Genomic DNA, 21,591 nt, shown 5'->3' with positions numbered 1-21,591 from the left:
TGTTTTCTTTTAATTTGGATGATTATAACTGACAACTAATGAAAACCCCAAATTCAATATCTCAGAAAATTAGAATATTGTGAAAAGGTTCAATATTGAAGACACCTGGTGCCACACTCTAATCAGCTAATTAACTCAAAACACTTGCAAAGGCCTTTAAATGGTCTCTCAGTCTAGTTCTGTAGGCTACACAATCATGGGGAAGAATGCCGACTTGACGACCATTGACACCTTGCACAAGGAGGGCAAGACACAAAAGGTCATTGCTAAAGAGGCTGGCTGTTCACAGAGCTCTGTGTCCAAGCACATTAATAGAGAGGCAAAGGGAAGGAAAAGATGTGGTAGAAAAAAGTGTACAAGCAATAGGGATAACCGCACCTTGGAGAGGATTGTGAAACAAAACCCATTCAAAAATGTGGGGGAGATTCACAGAGTGGACTGCAGCTGGAGTCAGTGAGCCCTTTCACACTGCCAAAATCCCCGCGATTTTATGTACCAGAATCGCGGAACGGCTGTCCCCTTCACATAGACCGAGGCGGAACGGCAGCACGAAGTGTCTCGCCAAATTTACTACCAAGCACCCTAGACATTTTGCTGAGAATAAGCTCTTTTGTGTGATACATGTGGTGTCTGTTTGATGAGTAGGCTACTTCTTCAGCAAAGAATGGGTACATGTGGAAGCACTCTCTTTTTTTGCTGTGCTATGTGACTTTCTCCACTGCGTAAAAGACTAAATTAATTGCGCTGTGAATGCTAAGCTTAATTTGCCAGGCCATAGGATAAATAAAAATTGCTGGTCAGACGTAAAGCAGAATATCGAAATAAGGGGGCACCAAGGCCACAGTAGCCTGTGAACCTCCGATTTTCAAAGGGACATCACGGCCAACGCAGGGGGCAACTCTTCTCAGCAATTTCCCTTCCAAATTTTCACCTTATTTTCCGACACACGATGCTGCAAAAAGACATCCCCTCTTCCCGCAAATTTTGCGTGATCTCTGTGTGAAAAGGGCTAGTGCTTCAAGAACCACCACGGACAGACATATGCAAGACATGGGTTTCAGCTGTCGCATTCCTTGTGTCAAGCCACTCTTGAACAAGAGACAGCGTCAGAAGCGTCTCCCCTGGGCTAAAGACAAAAAGGACTGGACTGCTGCTGAGTGGTCCAACGTTATGTTCCCTGATGAAAGTAAATTTTACATTTCCTTTGGAAATCAAGGTCCCAGAGTCTGGAGGAAGAGAGGAGAGGCACAGAATCCACGTTGCTTGAAGTCCAGTGTAAAGTTTCTATAGTCAGTGATGGTTTGGGGTGCCATGTCATCTGCTGGTGTTGGTCCACTGTGTTTTCTGAGGTCCAGGGTCAACGCAGCCGTCTGCCAGGAAGTTTTAGAGCACTTCATGCTTACTGCTTCTGACCAACTTTATGGAAATGCAGATTTCATTTTCCAACAGGACTTAGCTTTGGCACTGTGTGCAGGTGCCACCAGTACCTGGTTTAAGGACCATGGTATCCTTGTTCTTAATTGGCCTGCAAACTCACCTGACCTTAACCCCATAGAAAATCTATGGGGTATTGTGAAGAGGAAGATGCAATACGCCAAACCATACAATGCAGAAGAACTGAAGGCCACTATCAGAGCAACCTGGGCTCTCATAACACCTGACCAGTGCCACAGACTGATCGACTCCATGCCACGCCGCATTGCTGCAGTAATTCAGGCAAAAGGAGCCCCAACTAAGTATTGAGTGCTGTACATGTTCATACTTTTCAATTGGCCATCATTTCTAAAAAAACTCTAAAACTTTCTAAAACTCTAAAACTTCTAAAAAGTTGTCAGCGTTCGGTTCGCGTTGCGTCTGCTGCAACAATTAGCTTCCACTATAATCAATGGAAGTAGCTACACCAGACGTGATAGCGGCGTATACGTTCGAAAAAAATAGACCATTCATCTAAAATGGATTTTACGCGTCGCGAACGGAACGCTTCAGTTACGCGTCTGGTGTAGCTTCGCTGTAATATGCAAGTTTCACTTTTTGAATGAAATTACTGACATAAATCAACTTTTTGATGATATTCCAATTATATGTCCAGCACCTGTATATTGTCTAGACTCTCGGATATAGACCCCCCACAAAAAAGCTGATATTGAACATTCTAGTCACTACTTCATCATCTAACATCAGTGTTTTTTATATTTGGGGTTAAATATTTGGGGTTTCTCATGGAATACGTTAGTGTTAATTTTGTCACCTATTTTTAATTTAGTCTTAGTCTTGTGACGAAATGTCCTTTTTAGTCTTTGTCATATTTAGTCATTCAAATATCATTTTTGTTAGTCAAGTTTTAGTCAACTAAAAGTCTCGTCATTTTAGTCTAGTTTTAGCCATAAGAAAACTAAAGGTATCTTAGTCTTAGTCAGTTTTAGTAAACACATTTTAGTCTTTTTTTATAACAAATTATTTCTGATTACCATTTGAGTCAAATAGTGTTTCACACATCTCAATTTTCCAACAATATTGTGTGTCCACAGGGCTACTCGTCTGTTATAATTACTCATTCTGATTTTTTGTCAGTCAGTATGTTTACATGCACAGGTAAGTCGAGCTACAGTTATAGCTCGGCTGGGATTTGACCATAGACAGTAAAAGATTTGACTGGATCACTGTCATATTCGTAGACCAGTGTTTCTCAAAGTGTGGTCCGGGAATCACTGGTGGTCCATAAGCTATCTCAAGTGGTCCGTGAGCAGACGTGGTAAAATATAATATAGATGAGTTGTTTGCAATATTGAACCAACTTGTATGTAAAAACAGTTCTGCAACACTGTCTATGTAAGATATGCCAGTTTAAATCATACAGTATGAATCCACACAATAAGCAAAGTGCAAAGACAATAAGCAAGGTGGTTCAGTGAGTAGGCCTATTGTGTAGACTAATTATAGGCTACTGTTGAAGTAGGTCTAATCTTTTTTTTTTTTTTAGCTAGGGTTAGTTAAGTGGTCCTGAAACTGAAAAAGTTTGAGAAACACTGTCGTAGACCAAAGTATTAATGTTTTACTCCTCGCTAGATGGCTTATATGCTAAAACACAACACATTCCCCCAAACAGACTCTCCATCTTAGCCATAGCTAACTTGCTAGCTTAACTTTCCATATTAGCTTACTTGCTAGCAAACTTTGCATCATCAGTCTAACTAGTTAAATAGTTGACATTACATGATGAACATTTTCGTATAGACATTCTGGTGGATGTTAATTTGTATGAGAGAAGCTTCAACTTCTGGGTATGTAGCATTGTGGCATAAAGCTTAGTTGGTAACTCTGGCAGAAATCTCCAGTGTTCTTGTTCCATGTAGTTTCGTGTTGCAGCCACAGGGTTGCAGCAACAGCACGTAGACTAGCCTACAGGAAAGCTGTTGCGTATGAACTCATTCGGAATATTTTGAAAACATAACAGCTAGATATTCTGTCTTCTCATTTTGTAGACGAAAATGGAGAGATTTTATCTTAGTTCTTATTTCATGCAAAACATTTTAGTCTCGTCTTTTTTCGTCAACAATAATTCATCTTAAGATAGTCAGTGTTTCAGGACATTACTGCCGTCTCGTCATCGTCTGGTCTTAGTCATGAAAAAAAAGGTCGTTGACGAACATATTTCCTCTTGTCTCGTCTGACGAAATTAACACTAGAATACGTAAATACAAATACCAACACTGGCCACCTCATTAGTAGCCTATGTTGCACTGCACTGCACTATGAGATCAAATCAGATTCAGGCCTGGCAAAAAAAAACGCTTTGGCCAAACCATAAACCACTAAGAACCATAAACACCATCGCCCCACATGGGACAGCTGTCCCTGTTGCTTTGGATAACAGTGTCTGCTCAGTCCCCACTCCCTCACCTGCAGTGGGTGGCCACACACTCGTTGCTGCAGTACTCCTTATCCCAGTCCCGGCTCTCCACGGCTGGGTTGGTGCAGCCCGCGCGCACACACTGGTGGCCCGCCGTGGCATCCGCCGCCATTGGGGACACATTCCATTCGACTTCCATCTGGGGACGGAAGGGGGCACATAGTTTGGATTAAAAACAATACATTACACTGAGGATCTTCAATCAAACACAGTTCTTTTAACAGCAAAAACAGTCAGTGATAAAACTCGGCTTAAATTGCTGTGTTCATCGTCTGCTGAGCTCCACACAACTTACAGTATGTATGGAGAAGGTACTGCTGCTTAAAGCCAGCCCTTGCATAAACCACACTAGTGAGAGAAGGTCCCTCACAAGGCATAATAGCTTTAAGGGTGCAGGTCTCTAAAAGGCACTTTAAACTACTACAAGTATTGATAAAGGGAAAACTATTGCTATGTACTATTTATATACCTACCGTATTCATATAGTAGCAAATCATGCAGTATGTACAGTATGGTTGAACAATTTCAGCAGTACTCCTGTGTGCAGTAAGCTGTGCATGTGCATCAGCATGGTTGTGTTTAACCTGTTGTGTGCCTGCTGTGTGACAGTACCTGCTCTGAGCTCTCGTCTGCTGAGGCCTCCTCCACAGGAGTGGCCACGATCGCTGTGGGCTGAGCCGGTGCCATCTGCAGCGAGACCGCCATCGCCGAGGACGAGACGGCGGTCTGGCCCATGCCTGTTGCCGTGGTCACGATGACGGGAGTGGCCATGTCCGACTGCAGCGAGGCGGGGACGATTTTGATCTGGAGCGGGGGTGGCGGTGCGGCCGCGGTGACCCGTGGCTTGGCCTGCAGGGGGGGCAGGGCGGAGGAGTGCACCATCTGCTGGAGGCGGGGGGGTGGAGGCGTGTGCTGCATCTGCTGCAGCGGGGGCGGCTGGCGCGTGGCACCGGCGATGGTGGTGGTCTGCAACGCCCGCATGCCGCCCGGGATCACCGTCACCATGGAGGTGGGGATCTGGTGGATCTGGGCGCCCTGGACCTGCAGGCCCTGCAGCATCTGCTTGGAGATGATGATCTTGGTGACTGTGGGGGCAGGGGCAGTAGCGGTGACGGCAGTAGTGGGTGCGGGGGCTGCAGCGGTGGCGGGCAGGGCGCCGGTGCGCGAGCGGGTGGTGACCTGCGGGAGGTCCAGGATGATGTTGGAGGCGCAGATGTTGGTGATAGTGTTCTGGTCAGGGTTGTGGGCCAGGCGGATGGGCCGGGCCTGGACAGCAGGGGTTGCCATGGTCACAGGGGACGGCGCTGACAAGGGAGGGGAGGCAGGAGCGTCCAGCACCTCAGCAGAGGGCTGAACAGAGAGAAAACGGAGAGAGGACAGAGAAAAAGGCTCTTAATAACAGGCTACCTGTTCTGCCACATACAGCACAAGAGTCTACAGAAAACATATATACTATGTACTATAAAAACAACAGCAGCAAACACAAGAAACCTAATGCCATCTAATAACTTGCCTTTTTTGAAAAACAAAACAAAAACTAGTGACTTTGGAATCTTTGTTTATGCAAATTACCTTTGACAGCATATTTGCCCTGTAGGCAGCAAGTGCTTTCAAGTACTCCTTCTTAGCAGCATCAGTCTTTCGTTTGTACACCTTGTACACACAAAGGAGAGGACATTAACAAGTTACCTATAGACAATAACATTTTAAAGCACTTCCCATTTTTACATTATATACACCTCTCAATCTACACAACTCAAGTTACTGTACAGTGGAATCATGAAGAGCTGATTAAAAAGCTCAGATTAACTGTCTCATAAGACATGAAGCTGTGTGGGCATACAGCACATACCTGCTTCTGCTCGTCGCCCAAGCTGTCCCACATGGAGGCCACAATTTTGGACACCTCCCCAAAGGTGGCGTTAGGGTTCTGGCCCTTGATGGCCGCCTGCGTGTCCCTGAAGAAGAGGGCGTACGCCGACACGGGCTTCGCCGGCTCGTTGGGATCTTTCTTCCTCCTCCCCTTTTTCACCCCTGCCCCGCTACCCACGCCCGCAATGGCCCCCATGGCGGGTTTGCCCCCAATCCTCCGCACAAGGGCTGGGGAGGATGCAGAGGCCTGTGAGGTGCCCGCCAACGAGGGCATATGCGTCACAACCACAGGAGAGGAGAGAGAGACTGGCGGATCTATCAGCACGCTCTGGGGTGAACGTGTAAAGGACAACAGGCAAGGGGCGAGAAAGACAGAAGAAGCCAATCAAACATACATTCCCACCACATTTAATTATTTGGATGATTCTTTTGCATTTAGTAAGGCTGATTACAATGCAGACTGCAACGAAATGGTCGCTTTTGCGACCAAAATTTGAGAGTGGTGGACTGAATTTTACATCCAGTCGCACATGTGCGACCAGTAAATTTTCTTCCTTTTTTTTACACATTAAACATGTTTTTTTTTACACATTAAACGTGGAAGTGGTGAAGGTCAATGAATCCGGAATTTGTGGCAGGCTAATGAGTATGAGAAGGATAGGGAATGACCACTGCATGTGGCTAATGTGTGGAGGGGGAGGGTCCTAGAGATAATCGAGCGCGCGTAAACGTCTGTGGGAAGATACTGTAAGGAGACGAACTCCATGAACTGTGAATGTTGCAGTCGCTACCCCAGAACTGCGGGGAACACAAAGTTTGCCGACAGTGCAGGCACTTCGCAGTTTAAACACACTACACTAGTTAAACACAATCTTCCTCAAGCATAGAGTATGCCGTGACATGTTAATAAATGAAAAAGCCACTGCCGGTTGCTAAGACAAGAGGCTGTAAATCAGATCTTCAAAAAGTGCACAATAAAATGTGACACTGAATTTGAAACAGCACATTGTAATTTCTGCATCCACTATCAAAGTATTATAAATTAGTAGAAATTAGTAGTGTGTATATTTGGTTAGCATGTTGATTTAAGGTGTGTGTTGGGGGCAACTGTGCTCCTAGGTATGATCTGGAGAAACCCCTGAAAAGAAGTGCAACAATACTGTTTAATGCTTCAATTCAACTGGAGACGAAAGCCCCTGAGTTTTAGATGGAAAAAAATGATGGTATAAGTGCCTATAAATGGAGCTGGCTGGCAGGCTGGATGACATGCAAAGTTAAACAGCTCCGCACACTCACCTGTCTGAAGTCGTCCATATCTTCGTCCTGCAGGGAGCCTGCAGGTGAGGGCGTGGCAGACAGGGGCTGGTCCGGAGACTTGGAGCGCGACAGCATCACTGCGCCTCCTAGGCTTAGGCCCAGCTGAGCACTCAGCTCTGAGTGGTCGATGGTGGTCAGCTGGTTGTGACTCAGTACACCATCACTCATATCACCCAGGGGCACATCAATGGGCATTGGAGACGAGCTACTGAAATGGGAGTCCATTGAGTGACCAAGGTCCTGTGAAGTAAACAAAAAAAGTTTCTTTCTGTTGGCAGAAATACATAGGCTGTTATTCATATTTTCAGAAACTAGACTAGGCACAACTGAATATTAATACAGTCTAAATACTGTATATCAAATACTACAATTCAATTAAGCTTACTTTGAAAGTACTTTACAGAGACCGAGGCCTGATTAAATTCTTCATAAAATCTGAGGAAATCTAAAAAAGTAATATCTCACCACTGCCAGCGTGGAACTCAGAAGTGCACTCCCTCCAGACTGGTTCATGACCCCCAGACTCAGGTGCTCGAGGCCCTGTGCCTGCGCACTCACATACGTGGAGGCAAAAGAAGGGTCCGTGCCCCCAACGACAGCATTCTGGGTCAGGCCACCTGCCCCCAGAGGTCCCCCCCCTCCTCCTGAGCTGTCGGTCAGCTCATCAAAGTGAGCCTCCACATCCTCTACGGTGAGGGCCGTGTCTGGGTCCAGGGAGATCGGTGGTATTTCAAATTCTTCATCACCCAGGCTGGGAGTGTGAAAGGTCTGTTATGGAATAGAGAATTTCAAATCAGAGGTGAAGCCATCAAACAGACATCAAACACTATGCCATAGTTTCGCAAGAACAACCAATACTGTATTAAGATGATTTCAGATAGATGTTAAAAGCACTATGGAGGAATAACTAGACAAGGTTTGTAGATTATCTCAATATTTTACTTTCAATACAAACTAGAGTTTTTGGAAATCGAGATTTCCATACCTTTTTCTCCAAAAAAAAAAAAGCGTGGATAAGAAACTAACAGTGTGATATTGATCCTTTGCCTACCGTAGAAGACAGAAATGGATGGTTCGTCCCAGTGATGGTCATGTAGTTGTCACTGCCACCTGGGAACTACAAAGAAAACAAAACATCACAAACAGCATTAACATGATCGATGATTATTAGGAGAACAGCACTGTAAACGGAACAAAAAAAAACAAAGTATTAACTGGCAACGGGATAGTGATCAATTGATCAAGAAGACAGAAAAACGCTAGCAGCTAACACCACTGAGACAAATGGCTCACATCATCACAAGTTTTCTTCAATGTAACGTTATGCTCTATTTCACCTTGTCGATGGATTCGTATCCATTGAAAGACTGAGCATCCAAGAAATCCGAGTCGACCTGCTGCCTCGAGCCATCCGAGAGGTCGGAATAAAAGTTGAGGTCCATGGAGCTAACCAAACTAAGTTCTACGACGTCTAGGATCCCAATGTCCTCACATAAGACCCTTTCTGCTGAATTAGGTTAAATAATAAGAAAAATGTGACGGTGCGTTTGTTAACGTTAGAGTAACTTAAACGTGGCGAGAATGACTAGCAAGTAAGGTAAGGTTCACTCAAACGATTTAAGCTAGGAAAAGGTGTATAGAAGCTGTGTATCAAACCTTTGATATGGTGGTGCGAAGAACGTTAATCACGAGGCGTATTTCCTAAGAATTTGTTATCAAAACGTGTTCATGTGTTAACGTTGACGTTACAATACTAGCTAAGCAGAAAATATTGGTAGCTATATGGAGCTAGGTGGATGCTAGGCACTGATATCAGTGGTAGCTGTAGCTAACGTTTCGGCTACGTTAACGTTAACTGTTGAATAGCAACATCAACACTATGCTAACGTTAGCTAGGATCGCTTGCGTGTTATCATACCTTTCTAATCAAGATATCGCTAAGGTCATGCTACTTGATTACGGGCCATACAAAACAAACAAACAAATAGCTTCAGAGGAGGATCATAAATATCCCGAGTAGAATAAATTCAGTGTCAACGTCAACTTGAACTGGAGAGAGACCAGACTTTGTTGGCTAATGTTACTGGACAGGCGAGAAAATGCGAATCGATGATCGGCACTCTTGCCTACAATCCTAGAGGGTTAGGAACTTAAGGCATAATCAATCTACCTAGAGTCACTGATGAATCATTGTACGTCATTGTTGCTAGATCTTATCATTTATCGCACGTTTTCAGTCAATGAAAATGTCACCGGTAAATATTTTCTCATAGAATAATGTGAAATATTCATAAAAGGGACAAGAGAATGAAGAAAATAGCATTCTCATGTTGTACATGAAACAGCTCCATGGGTTGCGTATGCTTAAAGACTGCACGAGAACGAGGCAGCATTAAGAGGTTACTAAAAAGTTATTATTTGTAAACCTAAAAAGTATTCATACCAGAAACCACACACTACGTACGATAACGAGATGGTTAGAGGAATACGTAAAATTGAAATTGAACTCTTTAACAAAAAACATGACCTAATGTAATGTTATTATAATACACTTTTGAGGCTGATATTGTACAGAGGGTGGGTTTCCTCTGCAGAAATAAACACACATAGAACATAGATTTTTTTAATGTGACAAGTACCAAGCCGGTTGTTTATTCATAATTTCTCCAGAGCGACTTTTCCTCAAATTTCCAGTAACTCATCGCACAACTGGGATTAGATGGTGTAATATAATGACAGTTTAAGCAAATTACTTTAAGTCTTACCTCCATCTTCCACAGACCTGACGGCCAGTTTGCTTTGCAACTTCGATACTGTTGTGCTCGCTTCCGGGTTGCACATACTTCAGGAAATGACATAATCTACCAGTTTAAAGCTGTTCTGTGCCATTATAGTAGGCTTGTCTTTCATCTCGAGAAGAGATCCAATATGCACGATATAGTTAATTATGCTTATGAACACAAATGGAATGACGTCTGTATACTGTACAGACCTAGACGTAATGAAGGTGTGTTTGGATCGGCTGTCATGAAGGTCCATGGAGGACATTATGAATGGGGTTAATAGGGACTGGTCTTGGTCTGTTGCAGCAACACATGGTCCCTATTGAGAGCGCCAGAATAAAAATAAATGAAAACTATTTGACATATACGAAAGTATGACATGGCCTTACTGCATACATATAAAAGACAGCATGTTGGTTTATATATAAGCAAGGACATGTAAACCAACTCTTCACTTCAGGAGGTTACATCAAAATGAGGCAAATTGGGGTATTTAAGAGAACCATTTTTTGGTAAAGAACCTCAAACCAATTGCATGCAAAAAAAGAGAAAGGACCATTTTTTTCCCACTGTAGCTTGTAATTCATATCGATATCACAGACAGTTGAAGTCGGTTCATAAAACAGGAATAAATTCAGCATCATAATTGCATCATCGCAGGCAACTGAACAACTCTACATTGTACAATACACTTGTCTTTCTACATCTGGTTCAGTAACTAGATCCTACCTACCCCTCCTCAATATCATACATCCAATGAACATACTCCCTCCTCTTCTTGGCTGGGGACACTAGGCACCAGGATGGCCTGTACTGTGAATCCCAGGCAGCATGAGAGCTCAACAGCCCCAGAAAGGGCAGGGAATGGGCTTGAAGTTGTGGGGTACGAGAGGAAAGAGGGTGTGTGCATGTGCTGTGGGGCCTAGTACGCTACCTGTCTGCTTCAGGGAGAGATTGGACAGGTGTATAAAGTGAGAACATGAATAATGCCTGACAATTTGATGCCCTTTTCCCCCGACTAAATAAAAGTATGGAGTAGAAACAGTCAAGGAAAAAAAAAAACGCAAAAATGAATTCATAATTCAACATGTTTAAAGTAATAACAATAATAAAAATAATATAATAGAGGCGGAGGAATATGATATAAAGGAAAGAATGTCATGATTTTAGGGGAGGGGAACCCTTTTCAAATTAGATAAACTTGGTCAATCCTCTGAGCTGGAGGAACTGTCTGAATGTTTGGATGCCATGATGACATCATCCAAAATGGCCTCCCGGTCGGAACTCTCATATCCCTCTTGCGACAAGCTGTCACCACCATCCATCTCCAGGCTGCTGGCCTCCATCTTGACATCAAAGGTAGGTGTGAGGAAGTGGTGGGAGGAAGCAATCTCGCCGCCCTCCTCCAGGTCCTCCTCCTCCATCATGTACGCTCCATCCGAGACCAGGGTCTCGCCCTCGCCTCCCCCGAGAAGAGGATCGTCAGGCTGGGTGGGCACGAGGTAGGCCTGACCCTTCTTGGGGATCACAGAGTGCTGCGAAAGCAGTCGGTGGAATAGACTTTCTGGCAGGAAGCCCTGGAGGGAATCAAGCAGAAGGGTAAGAAGACTGACAATGTCAATAAACATGTTTTTATTACAGGTGTTTTGTTTGTAGTAGCTTGTATAGTCAACACTGACAACATACAAGCTATACAAAGTCAATCTACAAAATGAAAAAGGGACTTACAGAGTTGCGAACGGTTTCCGACCATTCTGGTGCTACAGCGTGGTCCGGATTTTCTTCCAGGTGTTCCTTTAGGTCTTGAAGAGCAGGGCCATACATTCCAGTATACTGTAAGAGATAACACATCTATACTTAAAGAACTATTCATAGCAGGGTTGCAACTAATGATTATTATTGTAGCGGAAGTGACTCATTGTCATTGTTCCTGTTCATGCCACCTCATTTAAACATAAACCACAATGCAATTTTTAAAACAAATGAACAAATGATAACCCCCACTTCTTAAAACAGTGTAGGACAATCCATTTGGTTGAATTCATTATTCTTCACTCCCCTCTGTTTTCCAACCAATCACCAATCTATCATCACCTTCTTTCCTGTCCTCATGTTGATGACCTTCACCCTCTCATCTCCAGTAAGTGCAGCTGCTTTCTCCGCCTTCCTCCTCCTCCTCTTCCGTTTGGTCCTGTTCACCAAGAGCTGGACAATTGCATTCATAGGAGACATTTAAGTTACATAGTCCCAGAGTTATAAAAAAGAGCAAATTCAAACAGCTCCAGTTGGCAGGATCTGAGGTTGCTTATAAAACTGCTGGACTGTCAATGACTTTATATTATTATTGCGTATCTTTGTTTTGTAACATCCAATCTTGGATTACATAGACAATTCTCAAAGTATGCTAGAACTGGATTTAGAGTAGTGTTGTCTTGCCTCTGGCAGCCTTGGGGGCTCAGCGGTCACTGGGATGCTCACCTCCAGCATGTCTCCTTCCACCTCATAGTCTGGGTTCTCCTTCAGCCAGTTGGGCAGGTCCCTTCTGCGCGGGGCTCGCTCCCCTAGGCTCATCATATCCACAGATGCCCCCTCTGGGTCTAGCAGCTGAACACACAGATGAGGGAGACCAAGTAAGCTTTTTGAACATCTGCATTGCCTATACATTTCTGTGCCTGTAATGCAAGTCCCCCGTGATTGACGACTACGCTAATGATATATTGACATCATGTCTACATATATGTAATACAAAATGCTGTAAGGCCTTATAGAAAGCAAAAATTGCCTGTTGGTTCAGGAACCTGATTACAGGTGGAGGGCATATTACTAGGGTACTAGGGGTCGACGTGTTTCCAGCGAGCTGCGTGCGCACCTCATGATCTTTACGCTTCCGCCGACCACCTCCCTCACCGTTGGGCAGGAGAGCCTGCTTGGAGAAGGTCAACTTCAGTCCTTCCTCCTGCAGACAGCAAAACAATGAAATGTCAATAAGGAGATTCTGTACATTTACACTTACATATATTCACTGAGGATATGCTTTCATCCAAAGCAACTTACAGCACATTCATCATCAGTATGTATGTTTAGTAATCAAACTCATGATCTTGGTGCTGCTAGCACCTAACTCTAGCAGTGGCATCCCATGAGCACCTCTTTCCTCCCGACACACTCCACTCCTCCTCACCTTAAGTAGCTTGACAGTGAATTCGGATTCTTGTCCTTCAGGACCCTCGGCTCCGGGCGCACTGGTACCCCTACGGGCCACGCGTGGGTACCCCACCTCGTCACTCTGCTCGTCTGAGGGGGGGTTCATCTGGGCATCTGACGCATAGCGCCGCCCTGATGGCCAGTGTCCCGTCAGCACCAGTGAGCAAAGACTGTCCAGCCGGTTTATTAGCACGCGGTCCTGCAGGAAAATCAAAATAAGACCAAGAATGACCTTTTAGGAAGTACTATACCTTTTTCAACATATTCACATTCAGTCAAAGAAAGGTTTAATCATACTGTATATCTTGTAGTAGTAGTAGTGGTAGTAGCGGTAGTAGTTTCAGCAGGCTGTAGCGTTACCTTAGGCCAGTCCACCCGTAGCGGGTCGTTGACAGTCTCAGGGGGAGCACCCTCTTGTGATAGGGTGAGGGAAAGCATGCTGTTCTCCTCGTCCCCATCACACACTTTCATAGCTGCAGCGGAGGAGAAAAACAGCCCAAACATCAGAGTAGTGCAAGCACTTTAATGTTACGCATCAAAGTCAATGAGAATCTTCGGCGTAACCAAAAATAAACGACTTAGTGTATCTACAAAGTCACGGCTGGCAAAGAGGAGTTTTAACAGGACGTTCATTTCTCACCTCTCTCTCTCTCTGCATCGCTGTCACCGCTCTCATCTGAGCTGCCGGAACGCCGGGACGAAGTGGACGAGTCCGAGTCGGAATCCGACTCGGAGTCGGACGCACCTCCTCCCTCACCCACCTCGCTCCTGCCACCCTCCTTCCTGCCGCCCCGTCGGGACCCTCTGCCCCGGCTCTTCTTCCAGCCCCAGCCGGCCTGCCCGCGCCCTTTGCCCTCTGGGTGCTCTGCCAGGGGCATCGCGGGGGAGTCGGACTGGCACAGGGCGTCAGAGCCTAGCAGGCGCGACTCTTCCTCCGCGGCCCCTTCCTCTTTGACCGAAACCTGCCCGCTGAGCGTAGTGGAGGTGGTGGCGGCGGCAGCAGTAGAGGCCTGCTGGTTGTGGAGGTAGTCAAGCCGGGCCTGCTGGAAGGAGAAGTCCGGGTCGTGGAAGATGGAGTGCTCGGTGCGGCTGACGCCGTGGCGGGCAGCGCCCAGCATGAGCTCGTGGTCGTGCCGCGGCACGCTCCACCACACGGGCAGCTCAGGGCCCGGCATGGCCAGCTGCAGGCGCTCCTCCAGGGAGGCGTGGGGCAGCACACGCTCCCGCAACCGCCGCAGCAGGCTGATGCGGTAGAGGGTGCGAGAGGCGCGCTCCTCCGTGATGGGAGCCAGAGACTGGGACATCTCAGATGGGTCTGTAAGCAGCACAGAAAGGAAGACCAATTAACACGCTTCTCACAGTTGCAGAGTTCTATGACCTCTAACTTTACTTTAACACTATTCAAACTCTTAACAAATCATAAAATCCAATGACGCAAGGCTTCAAGCATTAAAAATATCGTCAGTTCAGATTAGTATCAATCATGTTCCCACCGATAGATAAAAACATTGCATCATGCGTCTTACAGATTCTGGTGTGACATGGCAAAGAAATTCAGCATCACATTTAAGCACTTCCTTTTTCTAGAGGACTAGATTATGATCTGACTTCTCTTTTTTAGTGTAAGTGAAAAATCAGTGTAAGTGTTCTACATTTCTATGAGCATATGTGTGTGACATATGTGCGCTAATGTTAAAAACTGTTGCATTCAAGTTAATTCTGCAAACCTACCACCACAAATAGAATTCATTTCTGTGGAAAACACTGAGCATATGTGTGTGACAGGGATGAATGGGGGTCAGTAAGCCTTGCCTTCTCCACGAGTGGGACGCAGGTGACACACGCGACGGCACATGGCCGTGAAGCAGCGGAAGTATCGCGTCAGGCTCTCGTCCGTCTTCTTGTCCAGTCGGGCAAACGTGCGGAAGCGGCTCCAGTCCATCTCGGATTCCTCCCCCTCCGGTAAACCGGGCTCCTTCTTCATCCGCTCCACGCCGAACGTAGACACCACCCGGTAGAAGTCGCACTCTTCACGTCGGGTCCACCTAAGGTGGCACAAAATGCGCCGAGTCATTCACTACTTGACTGTGGGCCAAGACTCCACTTCATCACTATGCTTCTCTGAGCGCATGTCTTCAAATGAAAAGTGCATACACAAACACAGCTGGCATTCTGGATGGACAACTAGACAAAGACACCAGACATGTTTTGCTATATTGGCCTTGGTCTTTTAAGGTGACAGGATTGGTATCAAATACTTCCAGACAGTACACTACAGATGAAAACCATTCCCTCCCAACGAATACTGTAATGCGTATGGTGTCTGATCATCACACAAACATGGAGCTCAAAGCACTAGTGAGTGTAGAGGTCATGTCTGAATGAGGTGGTTACCTCTGTTGGCGTTCTTGGCGGGCGATCTCCTTGAGTTTGGTGGCCTGCTCACACCTCCGTCGCCTCTTGTCTCCTTTCTCCGCGGCCTCCATCTTGAGCTGCTCGCGCCGGTAGCTACGCTGGTAGGCCGTGATCAGGCGCCTTAAGCGGGCAGTGAGTGACGAGCTGGTTGGCCAATAGCAGCTGCCCGTCTGGCTAGAGGATGGCCCCTCGGATGCCACGGGGGCAGAGCGGTCTTCCACACAGATCTCATCAGTGTTCATGGAATCACCCTGAATAGAAAACAGAAACTTTACTTCAATCTGGGATACCTGGGGAATCCTCTAGAAGCAGAAGAGTCTGGGATACAAGTCAACAACATTCTATTCATTACAGATGTTCAGATGTTTACAGGTGTTTTCCCAGGCTCCAGAAAAGATGTGGCTCTCCTCTCACCTCGTCATACGAGTCTTTGTTGTGTCTCATCTGGGGTTTGAACTCTGGGTCTTCTGAGTATTTGTCATAGTCCCCCCTGTAAGCACAAACAATCAGTCATCAGTTTTGACGCATAGAAGGCATAAGGCTCTATAACTACACAAGTGGACTGGAGGTTTGTTTTTTTCCCCTTCTCTCACCCTTCTCCCAGTTCTGGATCAGCCGAGTGCTGTTCGGCGTCGATGGCCTGATCGTCAGGGCGACCGCAGCGCTCCAGGAAGCACAAGCATGGGTCGGCACGCATGGTAGTGTACATCTCGTAACCTGGGAGAGGCAGCCAACAAACACATCAACAAAGGTGTCTACACTTCAGTTAAGTATGTATGAGGGACGGACATCTAAGGACGGGACACACACACACACACACGCACACACCGTGTTTAAACACTCCAATGAGAAGGGAGCGGTCGGCATCAGAGTCCCACCAGCCAGATGGATACTCCTGCTGTTCCATCTCCGGAATCCAGATGTCGATGTCCCTAAAAACAGACACAGGAGTCAGCTTTGTGTCGGCATGATGAAGTGCCCACTGCAGGGAGAGGGGGGGAAGGGACGTTAATGACTCTGGACTGTCCACAGTACCTGGCATCTGCTCCTTTCAGGACGGAGTCAGCGTTGTCTCCTATGACCTCCTGCCTCAGGTAGTACAGCATGCGCACCCGCAGCAACACCCTGATGGAGGGAGAGGAGGAATGGAGATATGGCCTTCATCATTTCACTACTCAACCTAACCTAAGGCAATGTCCACACTACCACACACACACACACACACACACACTAGCAACACACGACACTAGCAACACACGACACTAGCAACATAACATAATGTACAGGCAGCAATAAATACTAGACCATGCAGAAAGTACAACAGAAAAGGAATCAGCTTCTTTCATTTACTTATTGCTACCTGTCAGGTAAGTTCATAGATAAAACCATTTTCTGAAGCACAGGGACTGAAAAGAGACATGAACATTAGAGATCTGAGACAGACGCACTTGTTACACTGGTGCTTGAGATGCTTGCGGTAGCTGTCGTCGAGCAGCAGCGTGTCTGGGTTGTACTTGCGGATCCACTCCACCTTCTGCACGTCGAAAGAGCTCTGGGCCTTCACCCTCTTCCCCTTACGGCCACGAGGCACAGGGATGGACAGGCCTGAGAGAGAGAGTGTGAGAGAGTGTGTGTGAGAGAGAAAGGTGGACACACAGACAGTAAGACACAGAGATCATCCTGTTCTGCAGGACAGCAACATAGCATTGACCCTACTTCAGTTTCACGGGACTATTATGGTTTACAGAGGTGGACAACTCAGCTTCAGAGGGTTTGAAGTGATCCACACATGGGCGCTGACTTGAGTGCGGCGCACTCTGTTTTCAACATTTGATTACATTACACCTAAACCCCCAATCTTCCCCCTGGCCTGCCCTATTAAAAACCTCCTCTTTTGCATATAGGCCATCAACATTCCATATCATATTTATATCCTACCATAATGTATATGTTATTTTTTTAAGTAGATACTTATTTATAAAGGGCAATTTTAAACCATGTAGTATATCCGTGAAATTATGGAACCTCAGGACTATGCTGTTTAGTATGTATGAAGTGGGTATGTATATAGGTCATGTGTGTATGCTATTTTCTTTTCTTTTTTTATTGAAATGATGTCATTGAATGTGGTGCACCTTAAGGGAAAGCTCTTTAAATTATGTGTACAATGACAAAGGTAAACTAAACTAAACATGAGATTTCACTGTTTACAATACAACCTCGCACACCAGTGTTGAACTTTGTTGCAGCCACCTTGTCGATTACAATTCAGTTTTATTTTTGTCGGCGCCGCTCAACATAATCCATTGTTCATCCCATGCTTGTCAGTTACAAGTGACAGTGCACTCATGTACGGAGCGCTTCAGAGTCCTTGCACCACAGCTGATCATTATAATAACTATTCAGCCAGGTAGATCAGCTTATTAGAGATATCACCTGCTGTAAGGTCACAGACAGAAGGAATACATTGCAGGACTCTTACTCTGTGATGCTAGGTTGTCCAACTCTTGATGGTTTATATGTATAGACAGGATGTAAATGCAGGAGAGTTGTGTGTATGTGTGTGTGTGTGTTAAATGTGGGCATGCTGTGTGTAACAGATTGAGGGCAAAGACAGGCAGGGAAGAGAGACGGTCAGACAAAGTCAGGCGGACAGTCAGGGAGCAGACGCACCAGAGTGGTTAAGGAGTGCATGTGGAGCTCGGCCGTTCTCAGGAGGCGTGATCAGCTCCCAGATGAAGCTCTTGATGTTCTCGTCGCCACGGTAATGTAGCAGGCAGAAGACCAGGATGACTCTGCAGATGGTCTCCACGTCCCGCTCGCCCAGCCGACGCTTGCACCGTGCGTGGGACAGGATGTCTCGCCAGCGCCCCCACCTGAGCACAACAACCAATACAGGTGTACTGGGGTCAGGCACCATCACCACCAATTTCATATGACACGCTTCATACAAGGGTGCTGCACAACAAAACAGTCCACCATTGCAACATAAAGACTAATTAGAAGTCTTTATCAAACCAGTTTGAAATTTGAACTTGTATACAAACAAACTCTCTGGGACCTGTGAGGTGTTGACAACAATGTGTTTATCCATTTGTTTTCCTATGTGTACGCTTCACATACGCTCTAAAAATAGAAGGGAGGTATAAAAATACACTTTCCTCGACTTTTAACACCCGTAATATGCGTGTACAGTACATGCCGGAGAAAATTGAAAAGTCTAATTCTAATGGAATTCTATTGCTAACAATAGACAGACGTCAGACAGGCGACTGAAAAACTCTTCAAAAAGAGATATGGTGTGAATCCCCAGTAACAAATGTAAGGAACTATAAGTCCTAGCCAAAGGGAGCCACAGGAAGAGCCATGCCACCTACCCATACACCAGCAGGTGCTTCTCAACCCGGAAGCAGTCTGTGCGTCCGTAGCCGTTTCCGGAGTGGCGGTCGGAGCGTCGGGAGTAGCGCGCCTGCCGGGAATTGTGGGTGTACTCCTCGTCACTGTCAACGTCGGTGAGGTCGTTCCCACTCTCTCCCTTCAGAGTGGAGAACTGCCGAGTCTGCTTCCTCACACGGGGCGTGTCAATCACCAGAGTGTTCTAGAGAGATCACAGGGGAGGAGAGAGAGAGAGAGAGAGAGAGAGAGAGAGAGAGAGAGAGAGAGAGAGAGAGAGAGAGAGAGAGAGAGAAAGAAAGAAAGAAAGAAAGAAAGAAAGAAAGAGGAGGGAGAGCAGGAGATGTTAGTACTAAAAGACAAAGTGAAAAAGGAGGTGCCACATGTGACAGAACAGTTAGTCAGCAGGTTCTCTTCATACACCAAGGGTAATCAGCAGCCTCTGGGTCTGGCCACTGTAGATGTTTGTTTTGCCAACAAACAAAAGGTACAACAATAACATCAGAACACTACATGTGACGAGTCAAGAGGGTAATTATGGGAATATTCGGTAACCTGTACACTGAGCTTTTATCTACAAGCTCTCAACTAGAGATTCAAAATATCATCGGTACAACATCGGTTTCAGCACATAATCGCTCAAGATCTGTTATCTGCATTAACACATAAATAAGATATAAATATTTCTGCTAATATTCCTACTCTTATTGGCATCAGCAGAAATTCAATGTCATCCTTACTTCTCTACAGTAAGTCTGCTTCAATGCACAGAAAATGGAGCTCCTTACCTTTCTGTTAATGGTGTCAAAGTCCACGTCTGCTTTCTTGGCCCACTTCTGCCAAAACTCGGGGTCGTCCAGGGCGATGTCCGTGCGGTTCTCAGAGGCCACAAAGCTGGCCTTGGAGAAGGTGGAGCCCTTGCCCTCGCTCTCGATGGTGATGGTGGTGGCACGCCGCTGCAGGATCTGGTCGATGTCCTCCTCGCAGAAACGGCTGCCCTCATCGTTCTCGTCCATGATGGCGGCGTACGCGCCTTTTCTCAGAAGATCCTCGATCTCCTTTTTGGAGAACTGCTGAATCTGCTAAAACACGGTGTGGTGATCAGTGCTGGAGAGCAGATGGCCTCAATGATATACGGTACATATTTTTTGCCCATGTGTTACAGTTGGCACTGTAAGGTTAATGCTAAAGTTATTTCTACATTTATACAGTATATTTTGACTGGTATTTAGCCTTTATGCAAACCTGTGCTGACTGATAGTCAGGCAGTGATGTTACCATTGCTCCACCACGCCCCCATATATATTTTATTCATCCTCACATACATATCCTATCTACAGTGTACTACAGAAAACCCAATGTCATTAACTGGTCATTCTGTGTCTAGTTTATCCCTGATTTACCCATCAGCCTTAGATAATAATGCTAAACTTGTACAGCTGAGCCTGTATTATTTGTTCCTCTGTGTGGTATATGTGCGTGAGTATCAGTGTCTCACTCCATTGACGTTGCTCTCCTTGTTGCCACTCATGCTCTGTAGCACAGCCCGGTCCAGGCCCAGTTTGAGGCTGGCCTTGTCCAGCATCTCCCGCTCGTAAGAGTTTCTGGTGATGAGCCGGTACACCTTCACCGCCTTGGACTGGCCAATACGGTGACAGCGAGCCTGAGCCTATAAGCGTAGTGCATATAGATTGGTTATTTGTGATTTATGCACAGTGTGACAAGTTTGTAAACAGTTCATAAGGTAAGTGGACATTCTGTGATAAATGGGCCACATGACCCTGTTGAGTTATTGAGGTTGCCACCCTTACCTGTAAGTCATTCTGGGGGTTCCAGTCGGAGTCAAAGATGACACAGGTGTCTGCTGCAGTGAGGTTGATGCCAAGCCCTCCTGCCCGGGTGCACAGCAGGAACACAAAGCGGTCCGAGTCCGGCTTGCTGAAGCGGTCGATAGCCGCCTGGCGCAGATTCCCACGCACCCGGCCGTCAATACGCTCGTACAGGTAGCTATAGACCACAAAAAAACAATTCAAATGTGCATCCAACTTGGGGAATTTGTTCTTGCAGAGAACAACTATCTGTCAAGGCTCTTTACAGATACCAAACACACATATTCTGAGAGATTAAGTACTGCAGTAATTGTTCCTTGCAAACCCAAACTATCCTTTCCCTACAGTATTACTATAATTATCAAATGACATTTTAGCCTCCACTGTGTTTAGTTACTCCGGTGAGGCCTACACAGAGGCAGAGTGGATCAACATTAGCAGGGCCTGAAGTTAATTTTTTTGGCCACCAGCCACTGTGGCAGGTGAATTTTGAAATCCACCTGCCACAGTGGTTTTTTTTTTACCAGCCAAAATTTGTTTGTGCCCAAAATAAAGGTGAACGACGAGAAAATGCATAAGAATGGTTCTTGAACTTGTACAGAATACACATTACAGTGCTGTCGAGTTATTAACCAACTTAATCTCATTAATGACTAGACCTACATAGTTACATCATTTTTTGGTCCTGATTACAAATGAGCAGGGGTGGGTAGAGTACCGTATTTTCCGGACTATAAATCACACTTTTTTTCATAGTTTGGCTGGTCATGCGACTCAGGTGCAACATTTTCCTCTTCATGACACATTTTTTGACTGGTGCGACTTATACTCCGGTGCAACTTATAGTCCGGAAAATACGGTACTGAAA

The 21,591-nt window shown here is 45.8% G+C and overlaps 2 protein-coding genes across 7 annotated transcripts in view; both read right to left on the bottom strand.

The window, feature by feature from the left end:
• Positions 1 to 3,896: 3,896 nt before the first annotated feature.
• tox4a (TOX high mobility group box family member 4 a) lies at positions 3,897 to 8,541 on the bottom strand. Its single transcript, XM_048255429.1, has 8 exons — positions 8,437 to 8,541; positions 8,151 to 8,216; positions 7,565 to 7,867; positions 7,079 to 7,339; positions 5,763 to 6,029; positions 5,483 to 5,563; positions 4,523 to 5,260; positions 3,897 to 4,049 (listed from the first exon to the last, which is right to left on the bottom strand). The coding sequence occupies exons 1-8, from the start codon at positions 8,539 to 8,541 to the stop codon at positions 3,897 to 3,899; spliced, it is 1,974 nt and encodes a 657-aa protein (XP_048111386.1).
• chd8 (chromodomain helicase DNA binding protein 8) overlaps positions 7,806 to 21,591 on the bottom strand; it is a 28,429-nt gene continuing 14,643 nt past the window's right edge. For 3 of the 6 annotated variants that reach the window (XM_048254567.1, XM_048254586.1, XM_048254576.1), the window contains exons 21-42: positions 20,706 to 20,901; positions 20,393 to 20,563; positions 19,683 to 19,976; positions 18,879 to 19,099; positions 18,175 to 18,377; positions 16,950 to 17,106; positions 16,537 to 16,626; positions 16,330 to 16,433; positions 16,095 to 16,218; positions 15,916 to 15,991; positions 15,481 to 15,752; positions 14,899 to 15,131; positions 13,727 to 14,401; positions 13,447 to 13,559; positions 13,064 to 13,285; positions 12,752 to 12,838; positions 12,319 to 12,486; positions 11,977 to 12,087; positions 11,611 to 11,715; positions 9,865 to 11,459; positions 8,151 to 8,216; positions 7,806 to 7,867 (exon numbers count right to left, since the gene is read on the bottom strand). In XM_048254567.1, the coding sequence (XP_048110524.1) occupies positions 11,088 to 11,459; positions 11,611 to 11,715; positions 11,977 to 12,087; positions 12,319 to 12,486; positions 12,752 to 12,838; positions 13,064 to 13,285; positions 13,447 to 13,559; positions 13,727 to 14,401; positions 14,899 to 15,131; positions 15,481 to 15,752; positions 15,916 to 15,991; positions 16,095 to 16,218; positions 16,330 to 16,433; positions 16,537 to 16,626; positions 16,950 to 17,106; positions 18,175 to 18,377; positions 18,879 to 19,099; positions 19,683 to 19,976; positions 20,393 to 20,563; positions 20,706 to 20,901 (3,994 nt within the window). In that variant the 3' untranslated portion in view covers positions 7,806 to 7,867; positions 8,151 to 8,216; positions 9,865 to 11,087. The remainder of the gene's footprint in view (positions 7,868 to 8,150; positions 8,217 to 9,864; positions 11,460 to 11,610; positions 11,716 to 11,976; positions 12,088 to 12,318; positions 12,487 to 12,751; positions 12,839 to 13,063; positions 13,286 to 13,446; positions 13,560 to 13,726; positions 14,402 to 14,898; positions 15,132 to 15,480; positions 15,753 to 15,915; positions 15,992 to 16,094; positions 16,219 to 16,329; positions 16,434 to 16,536; positions 16,627 to 16,949; positions 17,107 to 18,174; positions 18,378 to 18,878; positions 19,100 to 19,682; positions 19,977 to 20,392; positions 20,564 to 20,705; positions 20,902 to 21,591) is intronic. The other 3 variants (XM_048254604.1, XM_048254594.1, XM_048254613.1) reach the window with 3 other exon arrangements.

This window comes from Alosa alosa, chromosome 1 (genome assembly GCF_017589495.1).
Source record: "Alosa alosa isolate M-15738 ecotype Scorff River chromosome 1, AALO_Geno_1.1, whole genome shotgun sequence".
Classification (NCBI taxonomy): domain Eukaryota; kingdom Metazoa; phylum Chordata; class Actinopteri; order Clupeiformes; family Clupeidae; genus Alosa; species Alosa alosa.
This window is presented reverse-complemented; position numbering and strand designations above follow the sequence as displayed.